The sequence below is a fragment of the Crassostrea angulata genome, chromosome 7, assembly GCF_025612915.1.
Source record: "Crassostrea angulata isolate pt1a10 chromosome 7, ASM2561291v2, whole genome shotgun sequence".
Taxonomy (NCBI): domain Eukaryota; kingdom Metazoa; phylum Mollusca; class Bivalvia; order Ostreida; family Ostreidae; genus Magallana; species Magallana angulata.
Genome location: NC_069117.1, coordinates 52,712,445 through 52,727,834, shown reverse-complemented (window position 1 = coordinate 52,727,834; position 15,390 = coordinate 52,712,445). Strand labels below are relative to the sequence as shown.

The following is a 15,390-nucleotide window of genomic DNA, read 5'->3' as shown; positions in this document are numbered from 1 at the left end:
CTTGTCAATTAAGTTTCAATTCATGGCTAAAAATTGAAAGTCTACGGGGATTATGCTGTCACAATCAATAGATTTATTCATTCTTACTATTTTCCTATAGGGTACCTCTGATTTTTATTCTATGTTCATATCCTTTTTGGTGCCTCAATTTTATCAATTCAGGTATTGGTCAATATTGGACTATACTCGGACTGTTCTATTTGTTTACTATGATGCTATAAATACCCATGTTTTGGTCAGTGAGCCGGGGTCCATTAGCACGCACTGCAGTAGTAACACGATGTATAGCTAAGTGTATTTTTTACGGTAACCATCTCCATTAGGGGTAAGTTCGTTTTTCCTTATACTTTAGTCTTGTTTATAATATTTAAGACTTTAGGTAACTGTTCTTATACGTGTTCGATAGTATTTTCGTGTTACCGTTTTACATACTTGTTTATTTACCGTAGAGTTATGGTGCGTTTGTGTGACAAGCGTGGTTTGCTAGTTTATTTGTGAGTTTCTATTTCGTAGTCTTATACGGCGTTTTTGGTCATACATTGACTGTTTTGTAATGTTAAGGGGTCTTATACACTTAACTATATTACATGTTAAGAGGTCTTATACGCTTTTAAACTGTGACTGTGTTTGATACGTTGAGGGGTCTAATACACTTAACGGTTTTGTAGAGCGAGTATTGTTCGGTGTGATTGTATGGCGTGCAGTTGCGGTAATTAGGTAAATAAGAATATTGTGAAAGTGAAACGTTTAATTGAAAATATTGTTATTTATATATAATTAAAAGGTTCCAGCAAGGCTCCAGCAATGTCCCAGTGATGATTCGGCCATAGTCACCAGTGTTCCGGTATTGAACATCTTACCACCCGTGCAACCTCCTTCGAGTATTCACTTACTACGCTGGAAGCCGGTGGACGGAAGCCGTCATCTTAGGACGTGGTACCGAAGGAGGACACATTGGAGGAACACTGGAGGGACACTGCTGTCCAATATACCACCATAGGACATTGACGAATCAGATATTAGAAACATTTTTTTTGTTAATATTTTGTGTGTGTGTGAATGTGTATATTTGTGAATTTATTGATTTTATATATAGATAAAGATTGTAAATACTTATTGTTGTTTTCATTGCTTGACTGGTTAGACACACGACGGCTGTCGTGACATATGCATTGCATCAGCCATTAAGAAGCCCGGATGATAACATTGAAAAAATGTGTGAGGTATTAAGAGCGACTTCCAAATGAGAAAAGATGTCAACATTCGCCATTATAAATCTCCGTAGGAAATCTGTTTTTGTTCCTGTGAAGTTTTATGAGGGAAAATGATAATGTATGAAAAAAGTTATCTTGGTAATTTTTTCCTTTCATCGATTTCAATTGCACTTCTTTCACAGGTATACATGTGTATTTTTATTAAAAATTGTTCAAATGTGCAGCAAAAATATCTTGGGACAGACTATAGTTGATCAATAACATTTGCCTAATCTCAGAGTATAATTAATCAAAGTACTGAAAGTACTGAAAAGCGCTAACCTAGCTTGGTTCTTGTGTGCAAGCGTAGGCGGAAATGAGCCTTATTGAAATTTTGGTTTGTTTAATGAATATCAATTTAAAGTATCGAAGGCCAGATTTCTTTAAATATATGTTACTTTCTTAAGATGATGTGAATTAAAGCTGAACACGACTTGTATATGGATACTTGCCTGAAAAAAGATATATTAAAATCACAAATTATACCTTTTGAACAGTAATTTATCACAGTTTTTGACATTTTCTTGCAAAGAATCGATTTTATTTTTCTATATTTTAGCTTCTGAATACGCACTATATTTTTTCATCACTGCGTAACATCCCGTGCTGATGTACGTAAGCCCCGCAAACCAATCGTATCTACTCGGCCATTTCCGTCACCCAGATAACTGGTTCCCTATACCTCTTACCAGTTTAAATGATGTATATTTCTGCTCATAGAGGGCAGTTATTCCTTGCACCGGAAATAGAAGTCTAACGACAATAAAGCGCTGAGCTATGCTTAGCGCTTTAAAAAGATATCCATTGAGGTCAAGAATTTTATTTTTTAAAAAATGAATTAATGTAGACATATAAAAATATATTATATATAAAATATATCATTTCAAAATGTCAATATTCTCCTTGAGTGACAATCTGAGGTGTTTCAAATGCCTCAGAACTTGAGGTGCTAGTGCATGTCTGAGGAGTTCTGCCTCAGAACTTGAGGTACTGCTGGAGGTATTGTTCTTTGATGTTGATCCCAGTGAAGGTCTCCACGGCAAGATGTCCAATACCCAGAAGGAACATTCCTAACATAGCCATGATGCATTTCACTCCAAGCTTAAATCCTGGTACTCTGAGGACAAAACACAACCACTGATAGAATAATTACAATGTAACTGAACTACATGTAATTGAAGTGGACAAAAGTTCTTATTAACTTTTCATATTAATATTTATCAAATATTAAGTCAAGAACAATGACTCTAAAATAAATTATTTATATCCCAAATACTATTTTTTAATACCTTAATACCATTAATTACACGTATTACATGTAAATTGGTTAAGTTTATAGAAAATAATTCGACATAAAAACAACTTGTTGCTTTAGAACAGAATAGATTTAGATAGACTGGTGCTGACAGCTTACCTATCTTTGACGCTGACTATGTAACCATTGAAGTATTTATTTCTGGCATATATATACACAACCCCAGCAATAGCAGCAGGAACTAAATAAACAAAATCAGAGCTTACAAATTTATAGCCTATTACACCATTTAATACAAGGAATCAGTGTTTGTCAGTGTCTAACCATACCTTGATGGAAAAACAGTCCACTCATCCACAGAGATGTTGAAAAGATGGGAAAGAATTCAAGGGTATTCATTCTACAAAACAAAAGGCCCATGAACCACAGTGCTCACCAGTGCAATATTTTTTTTATAGGTAAATATTTTAATCTCTTTTTAATTTTTGTTTATATAAACCTCTGAACTCAGGGAAGGTAAAGAAGATGAGAGGAAAGGGGGTGTGTGTGGGGGAGGAGGGTTATAATAAAATATATCCTTAGTTGTTGTTTGCATTATGATATCATAAATTGTAAAATTGGAATGCTTGCACAGTAATGTCACAAAATTGTAGCGATGCAGCTCTTTATAATTTTTCCCCTAGTAAATATTTCTGTGTTGAAATGTGAACCTCTCCTTGGGCCTCATATTTGACCCAGGGGAGGGGTGTCATTGTTTAAACATTTTAAAAATCTTAAAAGAAGCTTTGATGTAAATGTTTGCACTTTTATGCAGTGATTTTTTTTTAGCAGAAGATTATTTCAGAATTACTTATTTTCAGAGTTTCGTGATTACCCCCCCCCCTTTGAAAAAAAAGCATTTTTTCAAAATGTTCAAATAAAACCCCATATGGATACTTTGCGTCATGTTTGTGGAACTGGCCTAGTGGTTCTATATAAAGAGGAAGTCAAAAGTAAGAATTGTACAAAGAAACTGATAGACAGTCATGAATGTTTGGTTCAGATGAGCTAAAAAGAGTGATCCAATAGATATACCAGGTATAAAAGTAACACTCACTGAGCTCTGTAGTAGCGTTCGAATTCTTCATTGCCACTGATTGCTGGATAGTTCACCTTAAACTTTCCCCGAGCAGCACCAACTCTTCTGGCAAATTTACCTGAAATGAAGCGATTCTTAAATTATGTGTTATTACATTTATGATTTCATATCTTTGGAGTGGGGCTGTACTGCGTTACGGTGGTTGGTAGTGTTTTTAAAAACAAGTATTTTTCCAAGATTAAATCAACACGGTCGAATCTTATTTGTTAATAAACAGTATTGGGCCGCCATACTTGGATCGAGATGGGGTCAGAAATTGGCACTGTGAATGTTGCAGATATACAGTTTTAATGCACTGAAAAAGTATCATATATACAGGTGCAACAAATACTACAATCAAAAAGATGAGGTATTTAATATACCCATTGAAAGTCGCAATTAACAGAGTCACAGAACCGAAACAGCTGATCAATATTACAGCAAATTTTCAGACAGCGAAAAAAAATAGTCGTATATACATGTATATGTCTACAATATTAATTTCACCTCATATACTTTTTTAAATTTTCGAATACTGTAATATTGGCCATATATATGGAATAATTAACCCCGTAACTTGCAATCAATTTACATATCACTGTGTACTGCAGATAGTATATTATTTAACCAATATTTGTCAACTGACGGTTCTAAATCAAAAAGTATCGGAATCATTCGCATAGTATTTATATATACATAGTATATATAGTTTACTTACCCAGCTGCCAAGCGTGCATTACACTCACACCCCCCAAAAGAGCAACGTCCCTCAGTTCCACCGGCATGATTTATTTACTCAAATAATGTAAGGCGGCCTATATGTACATGCATATATGCGACACCTTAGTGTGAAAAATTCAATGAAACAGTCTCATATTTCATTGAATTGTGCACAAAAACACGTGTCAGGTTTTTATATATGAAAAAAAAAAAACAATTAATGATCAGAATTTTTAAAAGATTTAAGATAAAATGGGTATTAAATAAAGAAAGACCTGTCGTTTAATCTGCACATGTACAACTTTGCATGCAGCCCCCCCCCCCCCCAAAAAAAAAAAATAAAGCAGCCTACTTTTTAAAAAGTCTATATATTACATGTATGCGTTCTTTCCAACCATATATAGTAAGAACGAGGTCATAGAACAGCAATAATTCAATCATATATACATGTACTTTATATGAAAATCTTTAGAACACGTACGTACATCTGTACGTAGAACGTGATACATGTATTGATGTATCTTTGATTTTTTTCTCTCTCAATTTTTTTGTTGTTGTCCTAGCCACCCATTAATGCATGTAGGTGCATCCTTTAAACTAGAATTTCTCTTAGATAGTATCAACTAAAATATGATTCTTTTTACGCGGAGAGAGAGAGAGAGAGAGAGAGAGAGAGAGAGAGAGAGATGTTTAAAATTTGCATCTGAACAAATTTAAAGTAACTAAGTCGAAACTCACAAGCAACAACTTTAACCAGATTGTAATTTCTTAAAATGAAACATGGATGTTAACATTTACGCTGCGTTCATTTACGTCCATCCAAACTAATGGGGCACTGTAACGAGAGCTCTCATCAATGATCTTTTGCTAATTATTTGTCTTTCTTTATTGAATACAATGTGACATTAACCTGTTACAATAGGCACCCAACACACTAAACCCAGTGTCATTCCACGGGAATTAACATGGAGTAGAAGTAGAATTGTACTCGATCGTAATTTTAAGGACAAATTTCTGTTAAAGAGGGGAATGGTACATGTATGTAGTATACGTGTGTGACTGTCAGTCAGGATATCGGTTCTCAAGAGCTTTGGTGGCGCTGGTCATAGACAAAGGATAAGTCCATGGGCGGAAATAGAGGAGGTACTCAAAGGACTGTATATGGTTTGAGGCTAAAATGGCCCACTAAAATGAACATTGTCATTTTACAATAATTCTTTGTTTTATTTGTACAAATAGACATTTGAAGTTTTTTCATACTTTTCATTTGATTTTAGTGCCCACTATATAGAAATATGACATCATAAAGTTTACCTATTCCCGCCATTTTCTCACTTTTTAGCATAAAACATCTTGTTTTGAAGCAGTTTTTCTATGAGGAAACATTGAGCGACTGCTTGAACAATTAAAATATTTCCACCAAAGATGTATCTCTCCAATACTTATAAGTGACAAAAAGTTTGTTCTTGTTCAAGGAGTCGCTCTATATTTCCCATTCGAAAAAAGATAAGAAAAGTATCAATTGTTGATTGATTTTGATTGAATTATAAAAATAGCGTCACTTCTGACGTCATATACTGCCAGTGAGTGCATATAAATCAAATAAATAGGCGAAAAACGTATTTCATGTCAACTCTTTTATTAAAAAACACAACAAATTAATGTACCTGAATCACTTTAAAAATAGCGAATTATGGGGGCCAAATTTGATTAATATCATACAAAGTACTTTATTAGATTTACGTAGAAAAATTCCCGAAAAAAGGTCTCAGGTCCCACGTGGAAAACAAGATTATCATTCGGACACCCCCTGGAAAAATTTTCTAGATCCGTGCATAAAGTCTCTATATAAGTTTATTTTACAGTATAGAGGGACTGGGTAGACGTATATATGTGTATCTTATAATTCTTAATTTGCAAAATTAATTAAATGGGGAGCGTCTATGACCAGCGCCACTGAGCTCTGAAACCCGATATGTTGACTGACTTGAAAATCACGCGCGCACCTCTCTCCCTTTGTACATATCAGAATTTTGTCCTTTAATTTTCGATCGAGTAGAATTCTGAGAAGTAAGAAAATTCTTCTTATCGGTAAAGGCTTGAATTGATTTCACAGTTTGTAGTATCCGATTCATAAATATCCCACAGTTGTGCCATACAGTATCTTGTTCAATAGAATTATTTTTCATTGCAGCAACTGAATCTAATCGGGTTCGAGATTCAAAAAATTATGATGAGGGAAAGACAACAACTTCGGTCTTGGCAACTATAAACATTATTTCGCAAGTGCTTTTAGTTTAATTTCAATTATTTAAGACTGTGAAGGTGTGATTAACAACTTGTTGAAAGGTGCACAAATGCAAATTCTTTATATAGTGTCACCCTACGGTATAATGTGAATATACGATTTGAATGGTTTAACGGTCAGTGGGTAAGTATCTCAAGACACTGGTATTTAAAATGACAATGATTTTGACCATAAGAGCATTTTTTTCTTGGAGTCTGCTTCTATTACTACATGGATTTTGTTGTCATTCAATAATATTAGCATTAATTTTGTTTTAGTGATAAGATGGCGCATGAAATTTTCATATAAATGAATTAAGATACAATTATTACAAATTTACAATCATTAGAGGATGTTTTGAATAATTAATAAACTGCATATGTATCAGTGGTAACTTGAACAATTTTACATGCCTCATGCAAGTTTTATCAGTTCCTTGTACAGTATTTGTCACAAATGATAGGCATGCATCTATTGCCCATTGCTGTATGTTAAATAAAAATTTCAGTACAATTTTAAATACAGTCAAACTTCGTTATCTCGAACTCGATGGGACTGTTTAAAAACATCGAGATATCAGAGTAATTGAGATATTGAGGGTAAAATACTTAAAAAATAAGTGGTTGGGACTTAAAATCACGTTGACATATCCACAGTATTTGTGATATCAGTGTTCGAGATATAGAAGTTCAACTGTAGTAGTCAATTACATATCCACAGTATTCGAGATATCAGTGTTTGAGATATTGAAGTTTAACTGTAGTAGTTCAGTAAGCACCAATTCTCAATATTTCAATAAGATATATTTTTGAATGATCAACATACTACAAAAGTGAACCCTAGCTTTCACATAATTTTTGTTAGGACATAAAAATAACTTGAACTTAACTTTTAATTATCTCATGATCAAATAAACAATAAGAAAAATAACTTAGTCTTATCTTGTCCAATTTACAAAAGGTAGTCCCATATGCCACTAGGATATGCTAGCTTTCCTTTTATAGACACTAAAATTAATTTAAAAGCTATTCTGAATTATTGGTTGACTTTGATACATAAAAACTGATAAAACAGACAAGACAAAAAAAGGACTTTTAAAGAATGTCAGAGAATGGATAAACGCTTCATCAAAAGAACCAGTATATTGATAGTTGTATGTGTGATTTACTTGCAAGAAAAGGTATTGATATTGGTACATAAATTTCAATATATTGGCACCACTGCCTTACACTAGGATACAGTGCTTCTTGTTGGGAAGATGGAGTAGATAGATTTGTATTTCTGGTAGATGCTGCTCTTGCTGATATCTTGCTCTCTCACTGCATATTGTTTCTAGTCTCATATGTTCCTCAACTTTCAATTGTTATGGAATTTAACCAAGTGACTTTGTTCATGTGTTACAGACACCTGGGTCAATATAGAACGGCATTGATAATTGATTCAAAAGCCACAGGTTTTAATGATTTCAGCATCAGTTATTTCTCTTCATTAATTCTAGTTATATTAATCTCTGAAGTTTTTAAAATTTGATTTCAAGTAATAAAAATTGTCAACTACCGGTAGTTCATAAGTGTGCATGCAAGGCAATTAATTAAGTGAAATATTATGTAAGACTTGGGTGACCAATATCGTGAATATTAATTCTTTTGAAGAACTGATGATGGAATACATAAGGAGCATAGTGAATCTCACTCTCTTATTAATTGCCTATTAATAATGTATCTTTGATAGTTACATAGTAAATTGGAATTGAATTGATTTGATTTCTGAGCTGCTTAGACATGAAATGTTTAACTGGAAATCATTTACATTTTGGACAGGATATGCTTGTGTTTTGCTTTGCATTTGTCTTATGTCAGAGAGAAAACAATAATAATAATACCATAGCACACAAGTAATAACTAAGTCTTGTAGTCTTGTTTTTATCTCTTAATTTTTGTCAATATATTTTAATGTTAAGATGGAAATCCTGTCTAGATTTAAGGACACAACAAAGCCCCGAGTAAGTTGACATTTGGTAGATTGGATTGCCGTGTTGTGGGCCCATAATCCCACAGTTCCAACATTCTCGCTGGCTGAAATAAATCCAAAAATCAATATTTTTATTTGCAGAGTTCATTTCCTCTTGTATTTATATTGTGGTGTTGAATACATTGTTAATGGCCATTAACTTTGTCATTCAATGGTATTTGTTTAGTTTTAGCAAAGTGTGATCACTGAGATGCTGATTTTTAGCTCTCAGATCTAAAACTTTTGGCTCACCTAACTTACTAGTATTAAAATTAAGTTAAACAGCCTATGTCCTTAAATATCAGATTTGTGAGTCTAGATCTGCTCTCATAACTAAATTAAGTAAAATAATGTTTGAATGTACCATCCATTGAAAGATCATGCAACATTTAAAATGAATGAAAATTGATAAAATCTGCAAATTTTTGACAATCAACAAATTTCAAATGCATGTATATGACAATAAACAAATTTAATGCAGTTGATTAATATTTTGTTTGTTTTAGTAAAGAAAGTTGATGTTTAGAAATTCAATATATGCATATTTAGATCATGCTACTATGGTAAAGAATTTTTTTTAAAAAACAAGATGTGTATACAGCTGAAGGTTGTTAAATGAGCAATATATGCATGTACTATCCAAAACATGTATCACTGTCCTCTTGTTGTGTTTCTCTTACTGATAATAATGTGATAAATGGTATCACAAAATGGAACAGTGTATTTCACTAACACCAGAAAAACCTATAATTAATTGTATGGAATTAGAACTAAAATAAATAAACAGGTTCTGACAACTTCGAGAAACTGTTTGAATAATATATGCATGGTAAATGTACCAGTTCATCAATTCTTGATCCAAACCCACTCTGGAAAATTCAGCCTTATAAAATTTAAAAAGTAAAAATAGGCCTTGGACCTTAGACCCCCCCTATTCTCCATTTCCTGGAAAAAAATTCACATTAATATTTATGTGACATAATGTAAAGATTTGGCAAAAGAGTTATGAAGAGTTCAAGGACAGATTTTTTTAAATTTCATGTAAATACCTTGTACTATAGTTTCAACTATTGATCGGGGATTAGCCAACTTTTAAAACTTGATTTAATTAAGTGATCCAGTAGTAGAACAAACTTTTTATATGAATACATTTGTAATGAATTTCAGTTAAATCAAATCTAAATCTCTCATCCCTTAGTACTTCACTATGATCATGTTTTTACTGTAATTAAACAAATTAATTGTAATTGTTCGTGATTTCATATGATAGAAAATCATGAAGAAACAAATTATGGTGATCTATGGATTGTGATTTCAGATGATAGAGGATCATGAAGAAATCAAACGGGGGGTCCATGACCCTGGTCAGTATGTCAGCTGACAACAGCCAGGATGAATCCGATGGAGAACCTTCATTTAGTACCTTCACAGCTGTTGCTTCCACCGTCAAGTTCCGCAACCTACGAAATCGTCATCTTAAACGAAATCCGCAGGTCAAAGCCTTTGAACGGCGGTACACAGAATTAGGACCTGCTCTGATTCCTGAACAGAAGCGGATAGACTATGTGCTGGTTCACAGAAATAAGTTCTCAAACGAGTATAAAGATGACGAGAGTAAGAGGGAGGAATTGAGTAGGAAAGAGGCCAAGAGAGAAAGGTTTGAATCTGCTCTGAAGAAGGAGGGATTCGACATTCAGAAGGAAGTCATTGGTGATAATGTGTTTGTCAAATTGCACTGTCCTTTCAAACGCTTATGTGCAGAGGCTGAAATGGTTAAAATGGAAATGCCATTACATGGGGTAAGAGATTAAGTTCCATGCTAAATTTGACCACATAAAATTGTCCTTTTAAAAACTCCTCATTCAATGAGAATGCATATGGTATCTTTCTAAAAGTTGTATTTATACAACTGATTAATTATTTAAAAGGCTCTGTACAGTCATCATTTTTAAGATCTTTTAAATCTATTTCTGTTTGTTTCAGTGTATCAATTACCCTGAGGAGCGTCGGAACTGTTTTTGGAGATTTATCGAAAAATACTTTGAAACAGACAATGAAAGTAAGCCATTGTTGTTAAAAATGATCCTAGTCTGTTGTAAAAGCACATAATAAAGGCAATTTGATGACTGAAAAGATTTGAAAGTCGGTATATCACAGGGATGGGACAGAACACATGCAGACCTTAAGATACAATACATCATTTCGTGATTTGTTACATTTAATTGTAATCAATACATGTATTTCAATATAATGTTAAAATAAATTTTCTTTAACAAGATTACAATTTTTTTGACATTAATCAACATAAAAAAAGTAGATACACTGATCTATGTCCACCATTTTACATATTCCGGCTTCAATGCATTCTTTCAACAAACTGTAATATACACTTTCTACCTGTCATCTGTGTATCATTCTGTAATGGTATTACAATGCATGTGTCTAAAAGAGTATAATTGCAAGATATATTAATGTTTTTTTTAATGTAAAAAATTACAATGCATGTAAGTATGGTAGCAAGAAATATTTCTTCTTTTTCAGTGGACTTTGTAAGTGCTCCCTTCATGATGGACAGAATTAACTTGTATGAAGGATATGAAGACCCCACTCATTTCTTTAGACCAGCTATCCGATCAATGCTGGTGAGTCTCTGCTGCAACTCTTGTAGCGAAATCTATATATCCTTTGCATTGTAATTTTTCTTTTTTAAAAATGCAAATAATGTTTGGATGAATTATGAATCATTCACTTTTTGTGAAACATTACATGTTAACAGAGAAAGATGTTAGATGCTTGTAACAGCAGGTATAAACTAAACATGCCCTGACTAATCAGGTTAAACTTTGATGGAAGAAAATGATCAACATTTTGATAGGATGGTGCAACTATACAGAACTGTACCTGTACCTTTTAAGATGATGTTTTGATATGTTATAGGTGGACCACATACTGTTAAATATCGACATAAGGAGTAAAGATGAGAGGAAGGATAAAGGCAGTGTTAAGAGACCTAAAGGTGAGTGGATAATGGCCAGGATAAACTGTCTATTTATACAGGTATCAGGTAGACTTATTGATTGCTTTCAAAGCCATTCCTTGCTTTGTAACATCCCATGCAATATTGATGAGCTTATAATTGTTACAATATGAAACCTGTGATGTGAATCCAGGGTACCTGAATTTAGAAATGTGTGGATTAAATGGTCAAACATTTATTACTTTCCATGAAATTTTAATTTATGAATGATGAACAAAAGGAACAAAGGAAAATCATATGTTAAAAATAACCTTGGAATATTAAATGCAGTCGGGATTTTGTTTGTTTGCTTTATAGGCCCAGTGGTATACTGGTTTACCTTGATAATGAATGGTTGCATGGTCTGTAAGAAATGACTTGAAGCTGAACGCTTGTCCAGATCATGCTTGGATCAAGGGAGGATGGGGGGGGGGGGGGGGGGGTCAGGGCCTAAAAGCAATTATTTAAACCCTTAATTTTACAAGGAATTGATTGTTATTAATTAGAAAATTCAAATTTTTTGAATTAGTAAAATAGTAAGTGGTGTTTCTATTACCTTTAGATCAATTGAAAATCCTTTCAGTAATAATGTCAATACCCTTTCTTCTGAACATTAATGTCAATATCCTTTCTTCTGTAATGATTAATTCAATAATCTCCTCAATATGTATGGATATCAGATGAACTAAAGTATGAAACAGTAAATCTACCCTTAAAAAAACTAAAATTTGTACATTCACTCTATAGACATTTTATCTCAGGCAAGTAACTTGCAATATGATAAAAACATGTGGTTCTGCACATTTTTAACATGCAGAGCTGTGGTTTTTAATTAAAAAAAAATTTCCTTACTGATAGATAAAAAGGAGTGGGAGACTAATTTTGTGAGGTTCTTAGTTTTGAAGTAACAATGAAATTACCACTGTACAGAACAATTTGTGTATTGCAAACACAGATGTAACAAAATCACAGATATAGTGAAGTGTTGTTAGTTCTGGGCAAAAATTTTTTTTGGTTACGACAATCTTTTAAGTAACAATTTTAACCATTGTTAGAATTTTAAAAATGGATTCAAATATTAAAAATTGAAATAAAAATCTAATCTCGATATCAGAATCTTATATTCCTCCTTGAGTGCATATTATAGGAATTAGAAAAACCTATATGACATATTCCTGATCATGCAACCGTAAGTTTGTTTCTCTTTTTAGAAAAAATAGAGTCAAGTAGCTGTTGTTGCCTTCCTTGTGTAGACTCGAAGGAAAAGGACAATTCTGGGGACACAAAGATAAGTAAGTACCGTATACTGGTAAAGCTACAGTCCTCTGTCATGTTGCTGAGATTGTCATGTAATTGTCTTACTCCTGAGCTGATACTAATGATGTTTACATTTTCATGAAGCTGAAATTGTCATGAAGCTTAGATTGTCATGATAATTGTCATGCTGCTGTGTTTCTAATGATGTTGACATTTTCAAGAAGCTTAGACTGTCGTGACACTGATATCATTATGATAATTGTTGTGATGCTGACATTGTTTTATCAGCTGCTCAGTTGGTTATCCAAACTTTTGGTACATGAGTACAACAACTTTCAGGAGATTGAGTGGAAGAGGTCTGACTTTTTAAAAAAATGTAGGAATACATGACACTGCAGAGTACTTAAATTTGAGTCCAGAATATTTTAATCACATAAAACATTATAGATGGTTTGTTTATCAAAGTGATAAAAACTGAATTGCCACTCTTTTTTTGTTATGTACTCTAAGGCAGGAACATTTATTCAGAGTTTGTTAATTTTATTTATTTCACAGTTAATTTCAACATCTGACAACAATTTAAAATCACATCCTTTATGGTTATTAGGGCCCTGCTTTGTGGGCACCCTATAGTGATCAGTCTGTCTGTTGGGCCGTCTTTCCACCCCTCTGTCCATCTGTCCATTAGAGATCGCTTTCCCAGAGCATATCTTCTCTCCTCTTTGCCCAATCTGGCTCATACTTTACCCACAGAGTGCCTTTGGGTATTGAGTTTGCAGTGACCTTGAACCATGTTTTTAAGTCTAAGATTAAAGTCATGACAGAATTATATAAAATCCTTGTCTGGGGCATGTCTTCTCAAATATGGCTCATACTTCACTCATAGAAAGTCTATGGTCAAAGGATGTGCAGTGATCTTCAATGAAGTTTGTAGGTCAAGGTTATATCAGACCATAGAAAAATCCTTTGTTCAGAGCATATATACTTTCCACTTAGCCCTGTTTGGCTGATACTTCACATAAACCGAGGTTTTGAGTAAAGGATGTGAAGTGCCCTTGAACCATTTTCAAGGTCAAATGTGAAGGTCATAGCATAATTATATAAAAAATCCTTGTCCTATAAACTATATCTTCACTCCCTGTGCTCTAATCTGATTCATACTTCACCCACATGGTACCTTTGATCAAAAGGTATGCAGTGACCTTGAATAATGTTTGTAAATTAAGTGTCAAGAACATATCTGATCACACAAAAATATATATAAACTCCCTGCATAGTCCTTTTTGGCTAATACTTTACTTAAACAGAACCACTTGGATAATGGCGTGCAGTGACGTCAAACCAAGTCAATGTGAAGGTCATAGCAGATCTCTTTATACTCAGTTTTAGACCGTAGATTTTTTCCCATTTGCTTAATCTTGCTCATATTGAACAAAAGTGTCTGTTTGTAATGGGTAATGAAATTGAATTAGAAGTTCTATGCCAGCTGGACAATTTCTAAATTATAGGTCAAGGTCAAAGCAAAATTCTTTGAAATTCTTTTCATCCTGTTGTCCATTGTTTAAGTTGAGCCCTTTGAGGTAATGCTGTTTAGTTAGTCAAATATGGTTTACTTATTTTTTTAAACAATTTAATCCCAACAACTATCTAGATTATAAATAAGTAAATTCCATGCAATTTTGAATTAATTGCTATTACCATTGGGAGTCTTAATGGATTATAAGGTCAATCAAAACAAGTCAGTTTGAAGTTCAGTTTGATGTGATATTTTTGCATTAGATGATACAAAGAATGATGAAAAATTAGGTAAGTACTGAATATGTGATCAGTGTATTAACTTTTCTAATGGTCTAAATGGTTCTATTTTTCTCAAACTAAAATATATAAAAGCTATTGTAAGTAGTACATGTACTTAGATCATTGTGATAAAAGCATATTTCTTATAAAAACCACACTTTTTTAGTTTATTAGTAACCTTGAATGGGTTTTAGATATTTTGAATCTGATTTTCATTTTTTTCTATCATTAATTTGTTTATTTCACTTTTAAAAATCATATATTTAAATAGTATGACCTCCTTCTGTGATTTTCCTTTTGAGACTAATCTCTCCATGTCCTTCTCTGTCTATCTGTCCTTCTCTCTGTCCATTATCTTTTGTCTGGAAGATTTGTTCTCTCTTCTTGACCTATTCTTGCTTATAAATACTTCATCCATAGAATGTCTTTAGGTAAAATCCATCATTTATTTTCTTTCTTTGGTCCACTCTAGCTCATACTTCACCCACATAGTTCATTTTGGTAAAGGATGTGCATTGTTGTGCAAAGTTTCTAGGTCTAGGTCAAGATCATAACATACCGTTTAAAGGGTATTTTTTAAAGGGAGTTATATAAATCTGTAAAAATTAAACGCGTAAATTTTCACAGAAGTAAAAAAACACCGCATGTAAATTTTCTACATTGTACGTATGAGAGTAA

The 15,390-nt window shown here is 33.1% G+C and overlaps 2 protein-coding genes and 1 long non-coding RNA gene across 12 annotated transcripts in view; 2 read left to right on the top strand and 1 right to left on the bottom strand.

Moving 5' to 3' along the window:
- Nucleotides 1-55: 55 nt before the first annotated feature.
- LOC128156868 (uncharacterized) lies at nt 56-1,116 on the top strand. The gene is made up of 2 exons (XR_008239772.1): nt 56-325; nt 785-1,116. It is a non-coding gene; the product is annotated as an uncharacterized LOC128156868 (long non-coding RNA).
- Nucleotides 1,117-2,057: 941 nt separating this feature from the next.
- On the bottom strand, nt 2,058-4,463 carry LOC128156067 (microsomal glutathione S-transferase 2-like). Its single transcript, XM_052818057.1, has 5 exons — nt 4,344-4,463; nt 3,605-3,704; nt 2,838-2,908; nt 2,668-2,749; nt 2,058-2,370 (listed from the first exon to the last, which is right to left on the bottom strand). The coding sequence occupies exons 1-5, from the start codon at nt 4,408-4,410 to the stop codon at nt 2,229-2,231; spliced, it is 462 nt and encodes a 153-aa protein (XP_052674017.1). The 5' UTR covers nt 4,411-4,463; the 3' UTR covers nt 2,058-2,228.
- Nucleotides 4,464-6,587: 2,124 nt separating this feature from the next.
- Nucleotides 6,588-15,390, top strand: part of LOC128191725 (anoctamin-4-like) — a 34,740-nt gene continuing 25,937 nt past the window's right edge. For 6 of the 10 annotated variants that reach the window (XM_052863949.1, XM_052863955.1, XM_052863952.1 and 3 more), the window contains exons 1-7: nt 6,590-6,776; nt 9,961-10,441; nt 10,626-10,701; nt 11,184-11,284; nt 11,580-11,658; nt 12,870-12,950; nt 14,695-14,721. In XM_052863949.1, coding sequence (XP_052719909.1) covers nt 9,974-10,441; nt 10,626-10,701; nt 11,184-11,284; nt 11,580-11,658; nt 12,870-12,950; nt 14,695-14,721 — 832 coding nt within the window. In that variant the 5' untranslated portion in view covers nt 6,590-6,776; nt 9,961-9,973. Of the gene's footprint in view, nt 6,777-9,960; nt 10,442-10,625; nt 10,702-11,183; nt 11,285-11,579; nt 11,659-12,869; nt 12,951-14,694; nt 14,722-15,390 lie in introns of all 10 variants that reach the window. The other 4 variants (XM_052863953.1, XM_052863948.1, XM_052863946.1 and 1 more) reach the window with 3 other exon arrangements.